The sequence below is a fragment of the Olea europaea genome, unplaced genomic scaffold (genome assembly GCF_002742605.1).
Source record: "Olea europaea var. sylvestris unplaced genomic scaffold, O_europaea_v1 scaffold675, whole genome shotgun sequence".
NCBI classification, from domain to species: Eukaryota; Viridiplantae; Streptophyta; class Magnoliopsida; order Lamiales; family Oleaceae; genus Olea; species Olea europaea.
The window spans coordinates 33,616-47,245 of record NW_019265131.1 but is presented as its reverse complement, the minus strand read 5'-3'; the positions used below and the strand labels follow the sequence as shown (position 1 = coordinate 47,245).

Here is a 13,630-nt window from a genome sequence, read left to right as displayed (position 1 = left end):
GGATACTCCATACCGATCGTATGAGCCTACCGCTATTGCACGTGATATGGAACGTGAGTTCAATATGAAAATCAGTTACAGCAAAGCACATAGGGAGAAGCTGGCTACTTTAAATATGCTACATGGTACACCATGTGACAGTTTTCAAAAACTATCTTGGTACTGCCACGTCGTAGGAGAGTGTAACTCGAGATAGTAACACACGTCGAAATTGATTCTCTTAATAAGTTTCATTACTTCTTCCTAACTTTCAGTGCAAGTATTCGTGGTTACATGTAGGGATGACAATCAGGCTCGTCGGCTTGGACCGCCCATGGCTTGGCTTGAAAAAATGTCGAGGCTCAGGAGAATCGAGTTGAAGCTCGGGCTGAGCCTTATTTTAGGGTGCTAGTCAAAGCTCAAACCGACCCGTGTGGCTCACTGGCTCGAGCTCAAGAGCCTATAATTAAAAAAATACAAAAAAAAAAAACATTAATGGCCATTGCCAAATAAGGCAGCAACCTGCTGCCTTAAACAAGGCAGTGGAGGCTGCCTCTTTATATAAAAAATAATAATAAAAAAAGTACAAAAATCAAGCCTGCCCAGCTCGGCCCATCTCAACTCGGCTCTTTGACATCCCTAGTTACATGCAGTACTTGAAACTCGTTATATGTGTTAATGATAGTCACTTGAAGAGTCCATACAAAGGTACACTTCTAGTGGTAACTTCCCAAGATGGCAACAAATAGATTTATCCGTTGGCATGGAGGATCATGAATACTGAAACCAATAAATCTTGGAAGTAGTTTATGTCGAAATTGAAAGACCTTATAGGAGACTCGGAAGAACTCATATTTGTTTCAAACAGAAAGAGAGTATTGAGAAAACTATTACTCTGTTATTTTCATTGTCTCATGATGATTTTTGTATCTGGCATATAGAAAAGAACTTAATACAATGGTACAACAACGCAAATGCAATATTTCTATTCAAACGAGTTGCTACAACCTATCGGGTCGAAGACTTCGAACGACTCATGGGACAGATTCATAGGTGAGCGAAAGATCACACGGGTACGTAGAACGAGCAGGTTATTCTTTTTGGTCTCGGGCACTATTTATTGGCCACCGTTACAACATTATAACGAACTACAACTCATAATCTTTGAACTCGATGTTGAGACAAGCCCGTTCGTTATCAATAACCTGCTTGGTCGAACACATTAGGAATACTATGCAGAAGTGATTTTACAAACATCGAACAAATACGATCTAATCCAGTACCATATTGATGTCGAGAATGGAGAACGAGTTATGGACAACATTCGAATCTGGTAGTAGGTTTCGAGCCCATGTGTTGACAGACAACTTAAGCCAGGTTGGAATATCCAACAACACGGACATAGTTGACTTTTTCGAAGACACCTGCACGTGTCGTGAGTCCCAACTAAACCGCATGTCATGTGTTTATTCAACTCGTATTCTTGCTTGAGATGGAAGTCTCTGTACGATCTATGCTCCCCTTATTACACATCTGAATACTGGAGAGGTGCCTATAGAGAAGTTATATATCCTATTACGTGGGAAGTGGACTAGGTTGTTCCAAACTTAATTACATGTATTTCTCTTTTGCCACCCCTCATACGTCGTTCTCCATGTAGACCACCGACGCAGCGTAAGCATTCTAGATACGAGTATGTATCGTCAAGCAGGAAATACACTCGTTGTGGTCAAGATAGTCATAACCAGACCACGTGTCCAAATCCCAATCTAACACAAGTTTATTAGAGGTTTTTAGTATAATTAGCGTTGTATATTCAATGTTCCCTACTACGTTATACATTTTGAAGTTATGGATAAAGTTTGTGATCATTATCTTTTCTGGATGTTAGGCATCCTTCTGTTGGCATACAAATTTCAGAAGCTTATGTTCACGATCTGCACAACATCCTGACTATTAAAATGTCGATCCTGGCAGATGTTTTATTCATTCTAGATAATAGGGATGGCAATAGGACGGGTTCAGGACGGGTACCCCTGCCCTGCCTCGCACAAATCGTACCCCGCCCTTCTTGCCTCTTTTTATTCTTTCCTTCAAAATTTCGAGTTCAATAAAATACAAATAATACTCAAAATAACAAAGTTAATATCCAAAATAAACACTTGAAAGTCGAAACAAACACTGTCCAAAAAGAAACAATTGCAATTAAAATTACATTGTCATTGTGACATTGTAACTAAATTTCATTTCTTGATCCAAAATTTGTCATTTTTCAATCTTCATAAGTTCATTCATCAACAAAGGTAGAGATTACACAAAATGAATCCTGAAAAATGAAAGAAATATTATACTTAATATCATCATAATAACTATGATTAACATTTACATTATCTAATAAATAAAATTACCTCCTCATCAACATCCTCATCATTCATCTTAGAGCAACATCCAAATTATGCAGACGGCGTAGAATTCAGAATTCGCTATTAATAAAGTAAAATAATTAGTAATAAGAAAACTAATAAAAGGAACCATATGAAAAGCAAATGTTTATATACATCTTACCATGAATATTGGCTCATAACCAATCTTAAGCACACATTAAAGCTTCCAAAGTTTTGGGATTAAGCCTATTTCTGTGTGGATTAACAAATCTACCACTAGTACTGAAGGCAAACTCAGACACCACTGTAGATACAGGAATGGCCAAAATATCTTTTGCCATTTGATATAAAGTCGGATATTTGATTGCATTTACTTTCCACCATGTCAATATATCGAAATCATCAGACCGAGGCAATATAGGCTCATCCAAGAAAGTATCAAGTTCAATTTTCACATTACTAGGAGCTCCACCATTGGAAACAAATCTATAAAAACCCACCATTCGATCTAATTTATTATTAGAACTTCACGTCTCGATTTGACAAGAAGAAGTAAAAGACTGAGCTACAGACCCACTTGAATAATTCTTTTTCTGATAATCATGCACCAACTTGTCACAAACTTGATAAATTTTTTCAATCTCACTTGCAGCGTTGTGATTAAAAATACGAAGATAATAATTCTTAACTAACATCATCTTATACTTTGAATCCAACACTGCTGCTAAAGCCATCCATGAATATCACTCCAACACTTGTTAAACTTTTTCATCATATTGTTCGCCATCATTTGAACTTCCACATAAAGAGATTCAAGCTACTCATACAAAGGCAGTTTGATATCACAAAGTCACTCATACAAAGGCAATTTTATATCACAAACATTTGCAACAAAGAGATTAACAGTTGGATAAATTGTCCTTGAAAACAATTTAGTAACCTCAAAAAAACTTTCAACTTCTTACATATTTCTTTTGCCAAATCTCAATCACCATCACTAGGCAAACATTCATATTGTGACTCCCTCCGTTTCAAAAGAGGAAAAACATCCTTATAACTCAAAGCCGTACGAAGTATCAGGTATGTAGAATTCCACATTGTTTTACAATCAAGAACCAATTTTTTCTCACAATCAATTTTCAATTGACATGCAAAAAGTTCAAATTTTTCATCTCTTTGGCGTGGCTGTCCAATAAGCAACACTATCACAAGTTTTCTCAACACTACCACCAATAATCTCAACCCATCCTTGACAATAAGATTTAATATATGTGCATGATGCCTCATATGGAAAAAATTCACCATTTAACACAAGAAAACAAGAACAGAGCTGACTTAACACAATATTGATCATAGCATCATTTGTAGTGCAATTATCTACTGTCAAAGTTAGTAATTTACGATCAATATCCCAATCTAGTAAGATGCACAATAGAGTTTCTAAAAACACATCAGCAGTATGTGGGCATGGCACATATATAAACCTGAGTTCATTCGGGAACAAATTAAATCAACTAAAAGAATATAATTTTGGTAAATTTTGAAAATAAGTGAGTGTAATTTTTTACTGTACTTCATGATTCGACTTTGTAGTTTCCAAACATCATCTATGAAATAAGCAATGATAACCATAAATCATTTCTTTTCATTAGAAGAGGTTCACATGTCGGTATTTATTGAAATTCAACTCTCAATCTTCTCAAGTGCAATCATATTTTTTGCTTTCTTATATTCATAGATTTTCAAAATTTCACTCTTCTAAGTGTTACGAGAAGGAACCTTAAACAATGGTTGCAGGTCATGCAAGAACTCTCAAAATCCAATGTGATCGACTATAGACAAGGAATATTCATGCAAAATACCATTTTTGTGAGACTATACCTACGCTTATCTGGATCGAAAGAGTATATACTCATTGTGACCTTGTCACTCGTGGCATCCTTTTTGAAATTTAATGTTGTTTGGAGAGTGTTATCTTGATGACAGAATACACATCTCTTCAAATGATCATGCAAATGTTTTGTACTATTTTTTGTGTCATCCCTTAACTGTTTCTTGCAATGATTGCATATAACCTTAAATTTCTCACTAATTTTTTTGTCTTTTGTAGTGCTCCCAAACAGATGAAGTCAATTTCGTTTTTCGAAAGATTGTTTTCTAATATCATGCTCCTCGTTACTTAGGTTTATTGGCCTTTCATCTGTATTTGGTAACGATTCAGTTGGATCTTCTTGCGAGATATTGCTCGCAGGTATATTGGTCGTGCTATTGTCCTCGCATATTGGTCCCTATCTAATAATTCCAACACTACTAGGCAGACATAACTTGAATGACATGTTCTTATAGAGCATGTTCTATCTTCCTCGCAAGCTTTTGCACTATAGAAGACAAGAAACAAATAAACAATCACATAATACATTTTCTTCTCGATTTACCTCATGGTCTAACCTTAGGAAATTGTTATCTAAATGACACAATAACATTTTTTATTCAAAAAATGATATAAAATCTTAATTATACGAAACATCTGAAAAAAGAATATACAAATATTATAAGAAAAATGTATTAAAGGATTTAGGTAAGTTTGAAATCAAATGATACTCCCTATAAACTATTTTCAATCAAATAGAAACTGAGTAAAATCTTAACTACATTGACCCATAGTGGCACCTAATTCGATGTTTTCAATTTGGTATTTTCTTGGATGAATTACATATTTCACACCTAAACCTACAACTTCTCTCAAAATTTACACTACCAATAACAGCTAAACAAACATGTCAATCAACAAAAATGAACAGACTGGACCCAATGTTCACTTTCCATGATGCACAAATGAACATAATGCAAATGCTGGCCATATCATCAAGGAAACTTAAAATTTTAAACTCCAAAATTTTGAACTCCATTTCAAGTTTTTAAGAGAAAAAATATATATTAAAAATTGGTGGCAATAGAATAAATTAAAATATTAACACAAGATATTTCAGCCATAAAACGAAACTAAACAACTGAAAATAACTATTTTTTTAAAGAATCTCTCTTTACAAGCAACAGAATCACGCAATAAGAATTTATATAAAAAAATTTTATGCATAAACACATAAGGAAAAAATATATATATGTTAATCTTTATGGTTCTTGATATACACAAGGAAAAAGAAAAAACACAGATAAACATACAGAGAAAATACTAGTGAGAGAGAGAAACAAGCTGCTCCCAACAGAAAAACCTCCAGAATTTGGTTTGAGAGCAAGGTTGCTGGCTGATGGTTGCGTGAAGTGACTCGCTGCTAGAGTTGGGATATAGATGGAAATGGAATGAAGATGGATTTTTAGGGTTGTGTGTGTTTGTGACTTGTGTGTAGTGTATTTTGGATTTGGGGACTTGTGCTTTGGTCATTACGCCCAAGCAATACACATGGCAAAAAAGCCCTGTCCAACCTGTGGTGGTTAGAAAAAGGTTTTTATAAATTAACCTTATTAAAGGTCATAGTCAAACTGTTTAAAATTGAAACAATGTTGGGATATATTGTATGCTCAAGTTCAAGGACCTAAATTGCTACGCCCTTTATTAGCAAGTATAAATATGAGCACCCCTATATACCACATGACTACATCAAAATATGTCCACTGAATGGCACTAGCGTATGTTTTAGTAGATTTATCAAATCATTTCTAGTCTGTTTCCATCCAATATATTATACCGAAAATGGATGACTTCTCAAGGAATGTCTTCCCCAAGTATGTAATATGTGTGAGGAATAAACATAATATTCGTATTATAATAGAGAAGCAATGTCATCAACAAAATAGAAATTAATTTTTTATTGCGATTTAACAAATTCTTACAACTGGTCGTGTTCTCACTTCTTCTTAAGAAAGTATTGGTACAGGAACAAAATTTATAAAATTCCCACCTAAATTTCAAAAAGTGGTGGCAATTATAACTCTCTATATTCTGTTTTTACACCACGTAACCATCTCATTATTTCATATTTGCAGCACAAGAAACGATTGAAAAAAAGTATTAATTCATCATAGGCATCCCATCAAAGTAAGCAACCAAATCCTACCATAAGATATTTTTTATTCAACATTTGCAAATATACTAAATCTTATTCTCATTCTTCAACTAGACACCCACAATCTCAGTCTAGAGCAGCAGGAATGCGATTAATGTACCTAAAGAAGAAGAAGAGAAAGCCCAATTTCTGATATGGGTCCCTTGAAGAAAATTGTGAAAGTGAAGAAATGAAGCTCCTTCCTGCCTCTATTATACAGAAATAAATATATTGGGAAAGCTCTTCTATTGGAAAAAGGGACATACAATACCAAAAACAGTCGTTTCATTATTCTATAGCATGATAATTTGTGTGCGTGTCTTCAAGTTCTTTATATATTTAAAATGAGAATGAAAATTATTACACAATATAATCTACGAGTGTGACAAAAAATGAAAAAAGATATGAACTAACGTATGCACGATTCACGTAATAGAATAAATTGATAACTTATGTAGTTTGTAATACTAAAACATTGTCAGCAAAAGTAAACAGTTACACAGCATTTACCACAGATAATGCAAAATGTGAGGAATGCGTCAAAGTGTCACCATGCTACCCAAGAGCAATTCAAATGTAATTTCAAGCAAAAAGGTAAAAACTTTATAATCCAAGAAATTAATATCCTTCACCACCTAAACCAATTCAAAATAATGCAAAACCAAGTTTAACACCATCGTCATGCTATCCCGGTAATTCATTAACACTTAATTCTTTGTTTTTTTCGTCCTCCCCCTTGTGTACGTAGTCCTGGTAGTAGGTGCCAGACGTCGTAGTAGTGCCGATCGCCGTCTCTTTGTAATAATTTCGCCTCCTACTTCGGCTACAGTGGAGGGAACTAGGATTTCAATCCCACCGCCTACACAAAATCCAAATGGGCCAAGTTACTTACCTGAAATGCCCTCCACTTACCATACGTAACATAACCACTAGTAACATAGACAATTTACTTACATTTGACATCCGTCACGTTGCAAGTCAACAACTCTTTATCATTGACCAAGGCCATATGTTTGGGCTTCATGCCTTCTCCATCTAATGAAAACATGCCAAATATAAATGCAGAGCGTTCATCATTCCCAGTTTGCAAATATTACAGCGCAGATCAAAGAATAGTACGAAAGTTAAAATTTTCACTCGGCTAATGCACATACCGTTTACATCCTGCTCATCCAAATGTGGGTCAATTTGTCCTCCTTCTAATTCAAAATGACAATCAGTTGATGTAAATTAGTTGTCGTATTTTCAGAAACTTGCAAAGTAAGTAGATGCCATGAAATAAAAAATTTTGAATTCCTCATAAACGACCCAATACCTTGCACTTTTTTGGTTCCAGTGGGCATTGGCACGGGGTCATTGCCCAGGCATGGCTCAATGTGTGCTCGGTCTGTTGAAAACAACAATAAAACGGTGTGAGTAAAGTAGTTTTGGCAATTTTCAAAACATGCAAAGTACATGAAATAACAATTCACCAATTTGCTCATAAATAACCCACATACCTTGCAGATATTCGATTTCAGTGGGCACTGGCATATCCTGCTCATCCAGACATAGTTCAATGTGTCCTCCATATACGTCTACATCACAATTGTGACACGAACAAAAATGTGAGTGACAGGTATAATGAATACTACTCAACATAGGTAACATTTAATAAGTAGAAGATTTACACACATAATACACACACCTTTTGGTAAACTACCTGAAACTCAGACCTCAGTCGCGGCATCTGTGGCAGCTGCAGTGGCGGTCGGACCAGATGGGGGCACGAGGGTAACTATGAACTCTCAGAGTGTTGTAAATTCAGAGGTCACGTGCTGGACAATTTCAAGCTTCACAATCCGGTGTCGCATTTCAATGAAGATTCTTTAGTCCAATAGCAACTCATCAACTTTCCCTCTTGTCAGGCTTGCTCCAGATGTTCCAACTGGTCATGTATGTATCGACGGCCCACGCACTGAAGAAGAAACTCGTGGCCCCGTGAGGCGTGGAAAACACACTCGTCTACCCTCCGCAGGTGTCATCACTGTCGAAAGATCGAGCACCGTGGCCGTCGCCACTATCTTCAGTATCCTTATCATTGTGATCATTGTTCAACCACCCTTCTCCGTCATCACGTCCAGACATCTAGTCCTCACCGCTTCCTCCACTAGACTCTCCGTCATCAAGATCCTACGTAGACGGCTGTCCACCACCTCTACTACCGGTATGCGATGCATTAAACTGTGCTGCGACAACAGTCCTAGCAATGTCATCCAGCACAGGCATGGATAATCATTGTATGGCACGAGAGTGGACACATAGGCTTGCTCACACTCAGCGACGGTGGGACGCAGTGTTGTGTACACATGCAACTTTAAAATAAGGTTACAAGAGTCAGATAAGAAGGTATGCAGAAAACAAAACGTTCATTATGAAAGAACAACCTTATAGATCATACCTGTACATTCCTGAAAATGTCTCGTACGTACGATGCTGTGTCTGTTTTCTTGCTGACCAGCTAAAAAGTCGTGGCATTCATTCATCGAGTCGCTCAACAAACCGTTCTCCAATCTTCGGAAGCGCATCATACGCCCATACCTGTTGCAGGAAGAAAACTTTATGCAGAATTGGCAAAATTGGAAACACAAAAATGTAGTTGTGAATAGAGATGGTAAAAAATCCGTCTCACCTCGACGGGCCCCACCCCGAATAGGACAAAAAAATCCACCCTATATAGGTTGGCAAGACGAGGCATCCCCATCCTGAACTTGCTCCATGAAGAAAAAAATAAAAAAAGATTAACAATAATTTTGTTTCTAGATAATTCACCCGTTAAAAATTCATTTTGAATTTATATTTTATTTTCTAATAATAACATAACTCGAAACTTTGAAAATGTAAAAATAAAAAAATAAAAAAATTTTAAAAAAAGGACAACAAATGGGGCAAAAAGTTACCCCGTCCTGAACCCACCTAAGGCAGGGAGGGCAGGATTTGGGAAAAACAGGGCGGGGTGGGGCGCCCTACCCCGAGCCCACCCCGTTTCCATCACTAGTTATGAAAAATCATGCATGCTAGAATAAAATCAAATATTCATACCTGCACGACAAAGGGAAAGTCGTAAACCGTGTAAGTGATCTCCTTGTCATTCTTCCTCTTGGTCTCGCAGAATTTTCTTGCCCAACCACCCCACAATCCCTTCAAAATACGTCTGTAACCGACTTTACCCCAAGGATAGGCAAAAAATAAGTCAAGGTCGTCAAAAATTGATAGTGTGTCCAAATCGATACCGAAATTATTATCCAGAGAACTAAAAACTCTTTTGACAAATAGATCCTACCCGAGCTTGTAGCTATCAGCTCGGGTCGTCGGAGGCCGAACAAAAGTAGTCCGAAGTTGTGCACAATGAAATCTTATCAATGGATTTGAAGTACCTCTCTTTCACCTCTCTAGCACTCGAGCGAATTGATCGCCCTCCGGGAAGACACCACATATTAACCCCGTCAAAACAACATACTCCTACAGACTGGACCTCATCATGTGGCCTTGCACGTTAAACCACGGCTCGTTCATCTTATCAGTACGAATGGTTCTAAACACCAGCTGTTGAATTAGTTAGGTGGAGAATTGTATGTTTGGAACCTCGGCCAAAAACCTCAGGCAGGAGTTGCGGAAGTCCTCACGTTGGTGCTCGTCAAAACGCTCCATCACAATCTTGACATAGTTGAGGTTGCTTCGTTGGGGAATGTGGGTCTGCAACCGTGCATCTTCCGGAATGAGAAATTCAAATTCCATCTGTTCTGCAAGGTGCGGCGAGAAAAAGTCAGGGGTTACATGATAATGTTAAACATAATATACCGTAAATAGTAGTTTAATGAATCGAATTCATGCATGGATTAAGTGAACTGTTGAGAAAAACTGGTAGCAACTGACGGTTGATATCTTAACAGGGCTGAAGTAAGGTCAACTTTCGAGAATAACTGAGGCGAAATGTCAAGAACGAAAGTTCATTGGGAATTGAGCTGTCTACTAAAGTGAGATGTGCAACATAAGTGAACATAGGAGACAGGCAAGGATGACGTCTAAACCACCATCACTTCAAGACGAATGCAAAGTAAGAGCATGTAATACATGTTTGAAGCCAATTGTAACAACAAAAATGTGAATGATCCACTCAAATAGTATGCCATGCACAGTCATGATTTTCTAAGCATGAAGGGTCGGGTTATATGACGAACACATGTGACTGTATACATAAATGACTTCAAACATGACCCTATTACATGAATGACTCGGCGATAAGTGTACATGCAAATGCAAATGCAAAGACGGTTCATATTTTAGGAAAATGGAAGTACCCACACTTCAAGACTTTTGTGCATTCGAAATTTTAGGGACACGTATGTAAATTCCCTCTAAATAATTTTCATTAACTAATTGTGTGCACCATATACCGACATTTTTGTAACTAGTGAACGTGTTAACCCTATACAAAATTAAATAATAATAATGCCACATACACAACTACATTTTCCCAATCTCCAACTCCCACTAACCGCTAATGTATGCCATAAACACAAAGAGGTAGAACTCATACTTTTCCTATCTCGAAAGCAAACTTCATAGTTGAAAAGAGTTCCCAGACGACAAGAGAGAGGGCATACTAGCATAAACACGTAAAGCATAGATATACTTTTTCGAAGTGTTAAATAAATCATTAAAACAATTACATGATTATATAAACATGTCTCACGTATATACCACAAATCTCAAATGATTAACATTATCCATACATAACATCAAGAACTTAAGTTGTAAGATCGCTCAATAAAGTCGATAGAAGTAGATGGATTTAATTCGATCGGGATCCAAAGAGAATCATAAAAAATTGGGTACTAATAGTCATTTTGAACCATAGGTTTTATATCTAAGTCTAGAACCAAACCAAAAACGACACGTTCGATTCAATTAAGTTCCTTGAACAAGTTAAATTTACTAATCTATATGTAAATAAAATGTCTGAATATACAAGTTCTTAAACTACAATTGTTTAACATATAATTTCTCCATAATCTTTTGTTAAAATGATTTATGTTGACACTAATGATTTGTATTTTTTTAAAATTAAATGCGATAGTTTACATTTAATATTTAACTATTGACTTGAATGGGTTCTTTAAAAACATGTACTAATATCACTTATTTTTTTATACTTCGAGTTCGAAAATGCTAACTTGAAAAGGATGAAAGAAACCAAGCCTCTTATTAAGCTAAATTACATTTATGAAACTCAATAGATCATTTTTTTAGAGTTTAAAAATAACAATATTATTCAATATGAATTTGATATAATATAGTAAAATTCGTAAGAAAGAGTAAAATGCACTAACCATATTTAAAAATATAGATTAAATTTTTTTGGTTTAAATCAAATTTTTCGTTCTTGGTATTACAACCGAGAAACGGACTAGAACTAGCCGATTCTCGATTATAATCCCACAACCAATTAGAACTAGAGTAGAATTGCACTGAACTGATCGATTCTATAGTTTGGTCCAATGATTTTGATAACTTTTATCCACTCCTAAAGCCTATCAATAACATGATGTCAAATCTCATTTGGAAATTAATAATGCTTTCACGACTGATACCAAAATGTCATCATATGTCACATGTATTTGGTATTAATATAAGTTAAATTAAATGACGTGCTATGAGACCTATTTATTGGACATATCATGTACTGCCACATAGAATTATGTTTTAGGAGCTACGATATTATCTAGCATTAATGTTTGAAGATGGATGAAACTACAAACAAAAATAAAATGAAATTGTCTATATACTATATAGTAAACATAAAAAGAACATAGATCTAGTGCCAAATTGCTTCTAAAACTTATTACAAGAAAAACATGAAAAATACATCACTATGTTACATGAACAAAACACAGAAAAACACTAGATGTTATATACTATAATTATTTTACTATTTTTCTTTACAAATCTCAATCATATTCATGAAATCTCCATTGTTGGAAATCGTGATTAAGCTCAAGTTCTAGTATTCTAGTTGAGGTTTTTGCTTTTCTAACACCAGTCATGTAACTAGTTATGTGCACACATATTTTCATTGCACTTAAGTCTATGTTGATCTCATTGTGTCGGGATTTGCACTTAAATGACATCTATGTCTAAGACCAAGCAAAGACCTTTAATGCCATTATTTGGCCAATGCTCCAATTATCAATTAGCCAAGTGATTGAGGGTGACATTCCTTTGATAAGGAGGTCCCTATGGTCGAGGTGCTTTTTTTGTTTGATGCGCTTTGAAGATCGAGGTATCAATTTTAATTTTGTGGCAATTGGGCATGCAATGGGATCCTTTTGTGGCAACATAAAGTCCAAATGGACAATAATTATTCCAGCATATAAAATTAGTCCCCAAGTTCGAGTTCCTCATCATCTCGAACACTATGGTGTCCACAACACCTATTGGTAAAGCAAGTATTATAAATTCGACATTTTTGGACACCAGAAGCTTTGTCAAAACCCAATTTATTAAGATCAAGATCACGCTGAAAAACAGAAAAATACCCAAATCCCATACATGGTAAGGTTCTGAGTTGTGGTAAAGTTCTTCTTCTCTCATTAAACAAAAGCCCTCATTTAAGCACAGACCACAAATCAATAATCAGAGCAATCAAACCCAAACAAAATGCCACATCGTCATCTATCCAGAGAAACAAATACATGAAAACAGTGAGCATACTTGAATTGGATACTCTAAGTTGGTTCACGGAAAATATCTAGCAAAGTGAGTTTTCAAGAGTAAAAGTTGGGTCTTCACAGAACATACACTTTGACCGCACTTGATTTTCACTACCTGAAGATATTACTGACGGTCTTCATCAATGAGGGGGTCATTGACGGCGATCGTCGAGCGCTCTACGTTGGAGGATTCAAATGACAGAGGGCTGTTGTGATTCGCCGATTCAAATGACAAACGGGAGTCGGTTCACCAAATGCTTTCGATCTTCGTCATCGACGAGCTTCGTCATGGTGGTCGTAGATTGGGTAAGCTCTGAACCATTCAATGAGTGAGAAAGGGAAGAGGGTTTCAGACTGTTTGGGCAGGAGAGAAATGTGAATTTCAAATTGTCTAGTTTTTTTTTTTTTTTTTTTTTTTTTTTTTTTTTTTTTTTTTCCCTTTTCCTTAAAA

At 35.9% G+C, this 13,630-nt stretch overlaps 1 protein-coding gene across 8 annotated transcripts; it reads right to left on the bottom strand.

The window, feature by feature from the left end:
* Positions 1 to 6,832: 6,832 nt before the first annotated feature.
* On the bottom strand, positions 6,833 to 13,565 carry LOC111390363. 8 transcript variants are annotated; one of them, XR_002701906.1, is made up of 10 exons: positions 13,295 to 13,565; positions 9,509 to 10,209; positions 9,099 to 9,171; positions 8,868 to 9,007; positions 8,115 to 8,781; positions 7,927 to 8,004; positions 7,743 to 7,814; positions 7,582 to 7,626; positions 7,382 to 7,462; positions 6,833 to 7,286 (listed from the first exon to the last, which is right to left on the bottom strand). XR_002701906.1 is itself a non-coding variant. In XM_023015395.1 (9 exons), the coding sequence occupies exons 5-9, from the start codon at positions 7,958 to 7,960 to the stop codon at positions 7,135 to 7,137; spliced, it is 384 nt and encodes a 127-aa protein (XP_022871163.1). In that variant the 5' UTR covers positions 7,961 to 8,004; positions 8,115 to 8,781; positions 8,868 to 9,176; positions 9,509 to 10,209; positions 13,295 to 13,560; the 3' UTR covers positions 6,833 to 7,134. The 8 variants fall into 8 exon arrangements, 7 of the variants coding, with proteins under 7 accessions (XP_022871163.1, XP_022871162.1, XP_022871166.1 ...); XM_023015395.1 differs by having other exon boundaries at positions 8,868 to 9,176; positions 13,295 to 13,560; XM_023015394.1 differs by having other exon boundaries at positions 8,868 to 9,171; positions 13,295 to 13,560.
* Between the last annotated feature and the right edge of the window lie 65 nt (positions 13,566 to 13,630).